The sequence below is a fragment of the Sceloporus occidentalis genome, unplaced genomic scaffold, assembly GCF_023333645.1.
Source record: "Sceloporus occidentalis isolate IW3139 unplaced genomic scaffold, rSceOcc1.0.p SCAF_18, whole genome shotgun sequence".
Classification (NCBI taxonomy): Eukaryota; Metazoa; Chordata; class Lepidosauria; order Squamata; family Phrynosomatidae; genus Sceloporus; species Sceloporus occidentalis.
Genome location: NW_028316998.1, coordinates 5,604,354 through 5,617,914, shown reverse-complemented (window position 1 = coordinate 5,617,914; position 13,561 = coordinate 5,604,354). Strand labels below are relative to the sequence as shown.

General features: G+C 37.1%; 1 protein-coding gene across 2 annotated transcripts in view; it reads right to left on the bottom strand.

The window, feature by feature from the left end:
* The window catches only part of LOC149302555 (cadherin-12-like), an 81,985-nt gene that overhangs the window by 41,736 nt on the left and 26,688 nt on the right, over positions 1-13,561 (bottom strand). For both annotated transcript variants that reach the window (XM_089482343.1, XM_089482344.1), the window contains exon 2: positions 8,917-9,211. In XM_089482343.1, the coding sequence (XP_089338469.1) occupies positions 8,917-9,211 (295 nt within the window). The remainder of the gene's footprint in view (positions 1-8,916; positions 9,212-13,561) is intronic.

Below are 13,561 nucleotides of genomic sequence, written 5' to 3'. Positions count from 1 at the left end.
TTAAACATTTTGAGATTGTATGATTCACGACAGATCAGGAGCTCAAGGATCAGGTGCGGCAAATGTAGTCTGTTAAGTGGTTGGTAATCTATTAGTTTGCCAGAATCCAGGAAAAATATCTGATGCTGCTAAAGTCTACAAATCAGTAATTGCAATAAAATGGATGCCTTGTTCATTACAAATAAATAAATAAATAAAAACAGGCACACATGTTTTCATTATTTTTATTTTTTCGCTTTTAAGTACATTTAAGTAAAAATTGGTTTAGGAGCTTTTGTGGGCTACAGCTTTGATACAGCCACCAAGAAAGACCCTTATGATGTTGTAGCCCTCAAAAATAGGTGTACTAGAGGTGCAAAAAGAGTATTATATTTGTAGAGTTTTACCCCATACTTATGGCGTTTAACCCCTGACATATGTTGTGGGTGCAAGCCACAACTATGTACAACCATATGGGGGGGTTAGGAAGGACTGTCAAAGGGAGGGCAGAAGAGGCAACAGCTGCCCTGGGCTACGCTAAGACTTTTGGTGCATTTTACTCTACTTGGAATAAAAACCAGCCCTGGAAAGAATTGAATAACAGCTCCATATTTTATTTTGATATTATTATGCACACAGCACAGACTTCTTGGTTTGCACCTCCAATACTTTTTGGTCAGAATCAGGACCAAAAATGCATGAAATTGAAAGCACGTAGTCTGTAATACCAGAGTAACTCAGTAGCCTATTATACTTTTGGTAAACACATGTACTGAAGATCTTGAGACTTATTTAGAAAAAAAAATGTAGTTTGTTTGATTGTGCTTTTTGTTCTTGTGAGAGGTATGGATTTCAGTATGATAGCAAGAAATTCTGTACCAGACATTTTTCATTTAGATCCCAACAATTATATATCTAATACCTTCATAAGTTCTTTTGATTCTCTGAGTCTTTCATAACAGAGCAGGACAACAGACTCTAAATACCCATTTATCAACGGATAAGCACTACTTCAGTCAAATATCCAGCTAAACAGATAAGCAGCTCTGATATATCTAGGGATTCCAGGTCCCCTGTACACATGTATTTATATTACTTATTTAACTCTTGGCTGTTTGCATATTGCCCTAACAGTACCATGGTTATCCACTCCTTACTCATGTCTACCTTTAGTGTGGCCTCTTCCTTGTGCACAGGCTGACTGTCGGCCAGGGGCATCCCTATTCCTTATGAAGCGCCAACACTAGCAAGTTTTTTCCAGCAACAAGGGGTGAGCTGGCACCACCAGTTAGTTACTTTTACCGTTTCCATTGCTTTATAAAGGGAGAATAATGCATTTATGTTTACCATTATATGATGTGATGGAATACATTGTTTGCCTTAAGTGTCTATACATTTCCTTAGCTAAATCCTCCTGTAGCTAAACTGGAGAAATTGGCTTATAAAAATGTGGTTCTGACCCCTGGCACTCAAAAGATGTTGTCAAAAAACATCTTATTTGATGGTCACATGTCAAGGTCGTAATAAATTATGACACCAGTTTAACATTATACCCAATAATGGTGGCCAACACTGCTGAGAAGCATCCAAACTACAGAACAAGCTGAATCGATGACGGTATTGCTGTCCATTAATCAACTTCTGAGGTCCAGGAGTTTTTTATAGATCCAGCAACTGCTCTGACTTATTCATGGGAATTGTATGACACTTCCAGTTTTGGTATTCATTCTGCCTTTTGGGCAATGCACATTGAATACCAATATAATTCAGTTTATATTGAAGTTTAACTCATAATCTGTTTGTTTAAGGTGTTTGGTGTGGTGCCTTTATGTTGCCTTTGGTTTTTTTTTTAAATTAATATGAATACATTTGTGTCTTTTATTGACTAATGACTGGATTACAGACAGAGCATCAACATACGCAGGACTGGGCATCCTTATCTTCTTCCACGCACTAGGCACATACAGTAACTTACAACATTGTGCTCAAAATAATTTCAGTAATAAACAAAAAGCGCTGCAGGCTATCAAGATTGACATTTCATAGGTTTCAATCGCTACCCGAGATTGAGCAATGTTTTCAAATGTAGCGCCTGGTAATTTAATATCTGTCATTCTATTGAATTTTATCCAGAACTGTCAGTATCTATATACAGAATATTAAAAAAAAAAACTGACTTTCTATCTATTCATCCATCTATTGCATAATGTCATTTACCTTTGTATTATAGTTATTGCAGATAAATGCCACATCGTTAACTGAATGATTCCGTTTATTAACAACTTAAAACAAATAGTAAATAACAGTCAATTATGGTATTGTAATCTGCAGATTAATGTGACAATAAAATACTATGTTGGTTGGCCACTATAATGTAGATGGAGTTTTATATGAGCTGAAAAATCTGAAAATGTCTTAATATAAGCTCTGATTTGTGTGTAAAAATTGTAAAATATTTATATAAAATTCTAATCTGACTGAGTTTGAAAGATTTTAAGCAAAATGTTTCTACTGTCATTATTCACTGTGACTAGACTGTAAGCTTAGGCGAGCAAGGCTCAGTATGTGTTAATGTGTGTTATGTCATTTTAAACTGTCATTTTTTTTTTCACTACCTCTTTTTGTAGCAGTGCTATGGAATCTGTTGGTGCTATAAATTAATAAATAAATTAAACTTTAATTTAAAAAAGGTATGTTTTGTATGGCAGACACAGCCAAAAATAGCTCACAGGCTGTTGCCTCTTTAAGGATTGAGACAGCCTTCACAAAGCACTCTGCAAAATGGCAAGGCGGTATGTACAGGGGTTGTATTGTTTGTTTATTTGTTTGTTTTTAGCCAGCAATGTGGGAAGGAAGGAACTTAAGGAGTTCAACTGAAAATCCAAACATTTCAATAAATCTTCTTGAACTTGTCAGGATTATGGTCCATTCCAGAATACAATGCATTCCCCGAGACGCTTCATCTGAGTAACATTCTGATTCAGCATAGTAGGTAGCCAGGGCAGAACAAAACGCTGAAACTGGAGACTGACAAAGTTGACTAAAACGTAGTGACCCTTACGATGTCAAATGAAATTAAATTTGATTTAGTTACAAATTAGAAGCGTAAACATGACTCATAAAACATCCCCTATGAAATAAGGAAAAAAGTTGTTAATGAGGTCCTAGTAGAATTGTAGGTCGCCATAACTAAGCTAAAAGTTTTTCAGTAAGAATTCTACAATTTACAGTAATCTGTTAATTGCGGTCCTGTCTAAATAAAGCCTTAACATTACAAAAAAAAGATAATTAGCCTGGAAGTTTCATGTAGAATAGTTTGTGAACTTTTCAGTTCATCATATCATCTGAAAAGATTTGTAATATTCATAGACAGCCTACAATGAAAATATGTAATTAATAAATGCATATTTCCCACGTGCGGTATAAAAGGTATAAATAAAGTTCTTTAAAATGTCCATATCATATATCAAAGGTTAGTGTTCAATACAATTGGAATCATATAATAATCCATTTCATTGTGACTCAAACTCTTAATACATACAATATTTAATAATACACGTATTCATATACTCTTTGCTACATGTTACTGCTACAGGACAGTGTACTAAGTATATTAAGATAAGCAATCTATATGTCTACAATAAGTACCATGCCACTGTTCAGCTAGCATACATGAGACTGGCTGCTTCTGCTCCCATTGACTCCAATAAAAAAATGGACTCTAATAAGCGTGTTACTAAATTACATGAATAAAGTGGTCCATTGTCATATGATACTCATCCAAATATCCTGATGATCGGGGATGGAGGGGGTAACCAAAGTTAAATTCTTTAAGAAGAAATGCCTCATCCAAATTAAACTCTCTAGAATCGAGTTAAATTCTCATCTCAACAGGACAATGAATTAAAACAGAGTCACATTGCAATGATTGAATAAGAAGATAATGGATAATGCTGAGTAACCCTATCAGCCAAGACTTGGCTCACATACAAAATTTATGGATAAACTTCAAGATTGACGTATATCGATGATCCTCAGTAAACTCATCAGAGCTGAAGCAGCTTTCCTGTGATAAATGGGTAATCATTCCATCATCCAGTAGTATGGTCATATCCAAATAAAAAGTTCATAGTGGTGATCACAAGACAAACAAATCACTTCAACCATGCAATGACTTTGTGAACTTTTGCAATCAAAATACTTTGTGTGTGTGTAATAAAGAAATATTATTGGGAAGAGGTAAAAATGTTAAGAATGTTATAGGAACATATATTAATCAAGAAAAATGAATTCTAAAATTACACATTATGAACAAATCTTTGCTTAGAAAAGCACCTTTTCATTCAGGATATTTTTATAGTTTTTTTCTGATGTAGTGTGCTTAATTGTTCACACGCTAATTTGTTTTTATCTATATAAAAAAAAACATTTTAATTAAGTCAAAATGAGAACAAATGCTTACTTACTGTATTTGCTCGATTATAAGACGCGTTTTTTTCAGACCAAATGCTCTAAAAAAAAATACCCCTTGTCTTATAATCGAGGTCGTCTTATAATCAGACCTCAAAGAGGTCTGACTATGAGACTAAGATCCAGATACCCCGCTGCGCTGTTTGGTAACCTCCGCTGCTGCCAGCAATTCCACCGGCGTCTATACCCGAGTGCCGACAGAAGTTCCGGTAGCAGGGGAGGTTGTCTACCCTCCCCGGCTGCGCTGCAGGGTATTCTCCTCTCTGGCAGTCGGGGAAGCTCTGCGCGATGCGTGTAGACAACCCCCACTGCCTCTTGGAAGTACCATCAGGGATGAGGCTGTCCCCGTGGTGTATGCCAAAGGTTATATTCTATGGTTTTACATATAACAATTACGCTGTGTCATGATTGATTCACCAAAAATAAAGCCAAAATGGGGAAGCCATATGTGAAAAACTAAGTACACAATATGATTCAATAGCTGGTAGAACCACCTTTAGCAGCAATAAGTTTAAGTAATCAATCTCTCACATCGTTGTGGAGGAATTTTGTCCCACTCTTCTTCACAACGTTGCTTTAGTTCATTGAGGTTTGCGGCAATTTGCTTATCTACAGCTCTCTTACAAAGTTAAATTCACAACATCTTAATTGGGTTGAGGTCTGGACTTTGACTGGGTCATTGCAACAAATTGATTCTTTTATTTTTCAGCCATTCTGTTGTAGATTTGCTGGTGTGCTTTGGATCATTGTCCTGTGGCATGACCCCGTTTTGGCCAAGCTTCAGCTGTCAGACAGGTGGCCTGACATTTAACTCCGGAAAACTTTGGTATATAAAGGAGTTCATGGTCGGCTCAATAACTGCAAGGTTCCCAGTTCCTGTGGCTGCAAAATAAGCCCAAATCAGCATGCTTCAACCACTGTGCTTGAGAGTTGGGATGAGGTGTTTGTGCTGATATGTTGTGTTTGGTTTTCACTAAACATGACGCTGTGCATTATGGCCAAACATCTCCATCTGTCCAAAGGACATTGTTCCAGAAGTCTTGTGGTTTGTTCAGATCCAACTTTGCAAACCTACTAGTAATCCTTCCAAACAAACCATACTTGTTTAGTTTTTTTTTTGTACTGTCATATACTAACATTTAACAGAGGCCTGTAGTCTGAGGTTTAACTTTTGGGTTTTTTTGCAACTTCTTTTGCACGGTCTGACCTTGGGGTGAATTTGCTGGGATGTGTCTTGGATGTTTTCCACTTTTGAATAATCTCTCACTGTAGAGTGATGGAGTTAACATGGTTTGGAAATGGCCATATAACCATTCCATATAACCAACAGTCACTCACTAATTCACACTTTCATTCACATTTCTCACTCATTTACACAAATCATTTACACATATTCAGTAATGCATTCTCACAAATTCATTAATTCATACTCACTCATTCACACAATTCATCCACACATTAATTCATACTCTCACTCATTGACAAAATTCATCCACACATTCTTTCATTCTTTCACTCATTCACACAATTTATCCACATTCATTCTTTCACTTATTCATAAAATTCATCCACACATTCATTCTTTCATTCTCACTCATTCTCACTTTTTATTTCAATATTCTTACTACCTCTTTTCTCGCTATCTACCCCCTCTTCCCCCTTCTCAGAATCTTACAGAAGTCCTGCAGTGGGAGCGCGAGGCCTCTGTCTCGCTGCTCTGAGTTTCTAAATGTGTGTGTTTAGTTGTGTTGGTGTTGGTGTGAGTGTATGGATGTGTGCGTTAGTGAGTGTGTCTGGGTGTGTGTTAGTGTGAGTGCCCCTCCTAAGGTCAGGCTCTGGTTCAACCCTTCCTCTCTGATGACACTTAACAAAAAGTTGCCAATATTTGGTTCAGTACTTAGTTCAGTACAGCACTATTCTATTGAGGTCTATTTGTATCTGCTTAATGCATGACATTTAAAGCAGTTACGGAAAGCCATAATAAATATTATATTTAAATCACATTTTTAATTTACAATTAATCCCATAATATTTAAATACGGCATTTTAAGACACATATAAACAAAATACTGGGTTTTTTTCGTAATCAAAAACATATAGCCTTATATATATACTTAGTAAGTTTTACCTATGTTAGTAATGCAATGAGCCAATGGCTACCTAGTAAATGGATTCATCCAATAGCCAGGTTAAAAACAAAACTTGTGTAACTTGCACTAGTAATGTATTTACCTTTGGGGCTGCCCTAGGCCTGACCCGGCGTAGTGCCCCAGTGCACTTTTTCTCCATGTCCAGTCTCCAAGGTACAGTAAGAAGTTATATGATTCCATATCTGCGCTGTGTTTTAGGGGCGCTCAGCCCCTTTTAATAAAGTCAATGGAGGCCAGGATTCACCACTGCCTTGCACAGCTCATTGCTGTGACCACAGGAGAATGTTTGACTGTAAAAGCAGGCAAATTATGGTGGCCACATTGTCCAAATTTTTGAGGACACATCATTTTATTATATTGCTAACCCCCACACTGGGCTGTCTTCCAGTGTCTAAGATGTATAGCTAAGTAACTGATTTCCTTCAATGAGTTTTTACATTCTACATACCGCAGTGGACAGCATTTTACATGTGCTGGTCAGCAATGTGTGAAAATTAGGTGCCCTCAAAACATAGAATTTAGAATCTAGAATCTAGTCTGCCCATTTTTCCTGATGTATGGGGTTTAAACCCCTGTCGGTGTATGGTCAGGCCCTATAGGGAAAATGGCTTTATGTCTAACCCATGCCTGTTTCAATTCCCTCACTGTATTAGTCTCAGAGGCGTATCTAGTAAAAATAGCGCCTATGGCAAGCACTGAAATTGCGCCCCTGTCCAAACTTCCACACATTAATTCACACTCTTTACTACCCCCTCTCCCTCCCTTGTCACTTGTCACTTTCTAACCCCTTTCCCTACTACCCTCTTCCTCTCCCCCTTTGTAGTTCTCTCACCTTGAGGTCCAGCGATGGGAGTCTTCTGTCTTCCCGCACTGCTGCGGTGCCCGCTGCTTCACTGCTGAGCGCCGTAATATGATGTCATATTTCGGCGCTCAGCAGTGACGCAGCGGGCACCAGCGAGTGGCTTTTAAACGCTGTCTTTTTTTTTTTTTATGCCAGGGAGAACGAGGGGCGCCGAACCATTGCTAGGCATCCCTCTCTCTCCTCTGCATCAAAAAAAAAAGTGTTTAAAAGCCGCTCGCTGGTGCCCGCTGCTTCACTGCTGAGCGCCGAAATATAACGTCATATTACGGCGCTCAGCATGAAATGCCAGCACTGGGATGGAGGTAGAGGGCTCGTGGAGGAGAATGAGGGGCGCCGAGCCGTTGCTAGGCGCCCCTCTCTCTCCTCCGCATCAAGAAAAAAAAAAAAAGACGGCGTTTAAAAGCCGCCTCACTGGCGCCCCCTTTCAAATGGCGCCTATGGCATGAGCCATAGCTGCCATACCCTAGATACGCCTCTGATTAGTCTCCACCACTTCTGCTGAGGGACTTCCTTACTTTACATCTAAGCCCCTGACCCTTTAGTTTTAGACCATGACCCCTTGTTCTAACATTGATCCTCCTTTCAAATAAGCTTGCCTCCTGTACTTTGTTAATCCTTTTGTAAGTGTTTCTATTGCATCCCCCCTCAAGCTAAACATGGCAGGATCCTGTTAATATCAGAAATACTTAATCCTAAATCCTTCTCTTCTGTTGTCTCTGACAGAACAGTTGCCCCAATGCTTTATTCTGGCTTGGGATTTTTATGTCCCAAGTGCATTTTTTTTACATTTATCAACATTAAACTTCAGCCACCCTCACTTTCTCACCATTCTTCTAATTTACTTAAATAAATCTACACTGTTGCAGACCTTTGTATCATCTGCAAAAAGTACATACTGTACCATATTTGTAAGACCTTCTGTAATATTACTAATGAAAATAATAAAATGTATGGGTCCCAAACATGGTCAATGTGGTCACCCTAGGATAAGTATAGCTCTACCATCTTGTAGTTATATTTCCTATGATATGGTTGACAACAAGACTGACAAGCACAGGCTATATATTCTTATGAACATCTCATTACATATGTTGATGTAAAGCAATGTATTTAATACCAAAAGTTGCCAATATACCAAAATATCATTACACAATAGCCCCCTATGTTTTGAGAAGGGTGTAGCAAGAGTCCATGCTACTGTACATAAATGTAACAACATTATCTTTTTTCTAATCAGAAAATATTAAGTTGAAAGTTCGTGTTAATATTTTACTATGGGCTTTTAAAAATGAACCTTCTTACAGAGATAACATTTTAGCATCTTGCTAATTTTTCTACTACAGGACGTTGTGTGGATTGTGTAATGCCTGTCTTCTGGTTCCATTTATTTGTTAATTAAATATATGTCAAGATCTTAATACTGACAAAATAATAAAAGTTAAATGCCCAACTTACCAACTGGAGACATTTCTGGAACACTGGCAACATAAGGACCATCCAAAAACTTTGGCTCATTATCATTAATGTCCTGCACTTTGATAATGAATTCTGACTCTGGCTCCACTGGTTTTCCTGTAACTATATCCACTGCTTGTGCACGTAGTGTATAGAAAGGCTTTTCTTCTCTGTCCAGACTTTTAATTGCATGGATGTCACCCGTTGTGTCATCAATTGTAAAAATTGTTCCTGCTCCATCGCCAAGAAGGGTATACTTTACAGACCCAATACCCTTATCCAAGTCTGAATGAAGCTGCAAAAGAGAGAGAGATACCTTTAAATCTGTGAGCAATGCATTGCATTTGCTAAATGCTAACTCTTTCAATGGTACAGATAGATTTACTCATTCACCACCTGCAAGTTTACTCTTCTTGTTCTTCAGGTATGAGGTAGCATCTGAATTACCTCTGTGCTTCATGCCTCTTATAAGGTTATTTATAATTTTTTAATCCCCCCATACCATCAAGCATGGATGGTAAATTTTATATGTAGGTTTTAAATACAGGGTTTTATCTCATTACCTCCCTGCAATCCACATCAAATAGGGTGAAGGAAACGAGATACAGTTGTCATGCATGTGATAGGCACAGGGTTAACCTTAATGTAATACCATCAAGGATTGGTTAATATTTTATAGCAGAAATAATGTATGGGCATGGTATATAAGGAGTGTTATGAACACTTTTTTGAAAAACAAGAATTTTATGGCACAAAGTCTAAATCACTAAGTACCGTTTAATGTTAATACCAATAATGTCCTTCTGTCACTTTATAAATTATATTGTCACTAAAATAACTTTAAATGCCCACTAGATTTTATCTTTATAACTATGTTGAGGCGTCATAAGGCTTAGGTCCTTTTAGATCAACAATACTGAAGGCAGGAAAGACTGTAACAGTATATAATGGCAGGTATCCTTTTGTTAGACACAATATCCATTTAATCTTAAAATACAATAAGATACAATATACAATAGTATTCTAATAAAACTAATAAAATAAATAAAATATTGATCACCTGTTCACTTCCCAACTACATTTGCAAATATATACAGCATTTAAAATACTAGAATATATCTAAGACATTTTCTTCAAGCAGAAATTTTATTTTGGATTTATGTGCAGGTTTATTTTTAAAAGTTATAGTGTTGTGGGTAGAAAATAATTTATCATGCTAAAGTGACTGACAAGCAGTAAATTCAATTTGAATACAGAACCGATAGGTGATAAATGCTGGGATATGTGAAAAATTGCTTCATCATTCTAGAGGAAAATCTTGGAAACAATCACTTTCTCTGTCACTGTGATCAGCAATACACAGTTGGTTAGGATGCATCATGTCAACAGTAGTGTCTACATAACATTATATATATATACAATGCTGCTTCCCAATATCTTCTATTGTTGCTTATTTGTCACATTTCAATGTTTCAGATCATCCAACTAATTGTATTATAAGACAAAGACAATGCAAGTAAACAAAAAAATGCAACATTTAAATTATTTCATTTATTGAAAGTACAGAGGTCATGCCATATCATAGGCCACTCCAAAACCTTCATTTTATTTCTTTATAGCCATTCAGGTAGACATGCTTGTGTGTTTCAGATCATTTCCTGAATAACCCAACAGCACTTGAGCTTTAGGACACAAATTGATGGCCGGCCATTCTCCTTCAGGAATCTCTGGTAGAGACCAAAATTATGGCAAGCCGTCCCCAGGTCCTGAAGCAGCAAAGCAGCCACAGACTATCACAGTGTTTGGTGGTACGATGTAATGAGGCTCTTCTACACAAAATAATTTTCTGAAAGTCTAGAGAAGATCAAGATGTTTTTGTGAGACCAGCCTTTGTGTTCTTCTTGGTCAACAGTGGTTTTCGCCTTGCAACTCTCCCGTGGATGACTTTTTTTGCACAGTCTCTTCCTCATTGGAGTTGTCAACACTCCCAGAGGGTTCACCAGTCTTCCAATAATTTTAAATAGTAAATAGAATACATATAAATCTTTGGACACTGATTTTCAGATGTTATAAGAGTTTGTAAGCAACAGCTAATAACTTTCCAAAAACATTACCTTTTCACTGTAAGGATTACAAATTCACAAAGACCTATTTCATTTTCAAAACTGAATCTATCCTTGCTCTATATGGCAAACAGTACATACTATTTATCCATGCTTTTGTTTCTATTTCCTATACCTTCAGTTTTATTTGCTTAAATGAAGTTACATTAAGATCTTGCTTTTCTGAGTATGCCACTCCATACTTTATCTTGGTTTTTCCTTAATATTGCATTAAATGGGCAAAGTATGTTAAGTACAGTAACATAAAACATTCGTGTAACAACCTCCTCTTGTTTGTTAGGTTTCAGAACTGAATCCTGCCACTATGGGAGAAAATGCTAGAAATGCATGTAAGTGGGCTAATCTGGCGGTGCTATACGACAGCCCCTACTTCTACATTATAAACTTGTTGATTTTACATTGTAAACCTTCAACTATTAAATTGCATAAACTGGAGATACCTAGAATCTCCAATCTAAACAAAGAGAAGAGAAGAGAGAGAGAGATAGGAGAGAGAGATAGGAGCGAGAGAGAGAGAGAAAGAGAACCTTTACTTAAATCATTGTAAATGCAAAAATTCTTATTTATACATATTTATGTATCTGTTAAACCAGAGTTATACTTAAAATCAGCTTAGTAAAAACATACTATACAAACACAGGTGCGGGATAGTCTATGTTATTGAATCCTTGAATATAAACTCTACATATGACTTATATTTTTTCTTGTCATTGACAATAAAAGGCACTGATGCCTCCTGAGTCGTGATTATGGGATGCTAGAACATCTGTTACCCTACCGAGGTATAGGCCATCAACATGTTATGTGATGGTGAACAGACAAATAAATAAATTCAACCCTTTTTCACATTTTGTTTAACCTACTGCAGTACACCCCACAGATACAGCAAATAAATATATTTTGTTAAAAGCATACTCAGTATTTTATATTTAAGCAATGAAACTATCATGTACCATGGAAACACTACAATCTGTTCCCAAAGGCTCAGCAAGAAGATAAATGATTAAGGGTATTGTAACTGTGTTATTTTTTTTTTAAATGATCTTGCTTTAAACAGAGAGCATATTTGGAGAAATAAGTGTTATTGTGCTTTCAATTAATTATTTGTTATAGCCTCAACATGCTGTTTAGATCATAGTGCTGCACACACACATACACACACACATATACATATATATACACACACACATATACATATACATATATATATATATATATATATAGCACTGTGCATTAGACAGTCTTGAATATCTTCATAGACAGTGTAACAGGTTCACCAAGAGAGCTGTAGTCCCTCCCAGAGATCACCCAGATGCATCCTCCTGTTGTCCCCATGCACACCTTGGAACCCTGCTATGTGTACCCAATAAGTAGACACACAACTACCTTCAATTGAGTACAGCAGGAATTAACATTTTATTGTTGTAAAACATAGACTCATATATCCACAGAACTCTATTAACATAGATAAACAGATACATGTATACCACCCAACCTTTAATTCTCCTGGCAGCAATCCTATTGATGGGATTAGTTAAACAATGGAGTTCCTACCTGTGCTATCTTTGTTTGGCAGCCAGGCTGGAGCTATCTCAGTACCTTGGGGGCCTGTATGACAGGTTATTCTGTCACAGACAATATTAAGGAACAAAATATTTATATCACTTAAGTTTGCGACAACGGGGGTCATAGGCCAGTTGGCATATACTCTGATCTCCTCTGACTGACCCTAGGAGCTTCCATGTTGTCACTCAACTGAGTGGCACGAGGAGGCTTCTCAGATAAGGTGGGTGAATTACCATCCCAGCCTTTAGTCCTGTCCCTCCCTGCCTCTAACCACACCCCCAACTCCTTATTTGGGTACCTAAAATATTGGGGGGTGTTAGTTCATTTATAACAGAGAAAGAAGCAAAGGATGCAAGAGCATTTTAAGACTTAATTTTCAAATATATTTTAATCTGACTGTAGAGACTTGTAAACACACATTTACAACATAATAGATTAAACCTGTAAATTTGTTAAAGGGCTGCCAGACTTATTTTTTTTACTCATCTCTTCACTAACGTCTATCCTTTCTTTAAATGATTTCACCGCTGTCTGTATAATTCAAGACTCATTTTAAAGGCTGTTCATAGTGGCTACCCTACTTACATCTACTCAATTATCTCCACATATAATTATACTTGGTTCCTCAAGTCATCCAATGATTTTTGTCTGTGTTGTGTCCTCTTACTTCTCATGAATGCTTACAGGTTTTCTCAAAGCTGCTGCTTCCTCCGGAACACCCTTCCCTGGCTTATCCAAATTTCAGCCTGCCTTCAGTCATTAAAAAAAATCCCTAAAGACAGTTCTTTAGGGATGCCAACTGATACGTTAACTCCTTTCCTTTCCAGAATATGATGCCGTATCCTTGCATTTGGGTTCGATAAACTAATCCCACTCACCTTCTACCCTGTCCTTAAACAAAGGTGGTCCAGATTGGACACCTGAAGTTTGATGGGGAGGCGCCTATTGCTGCAAGA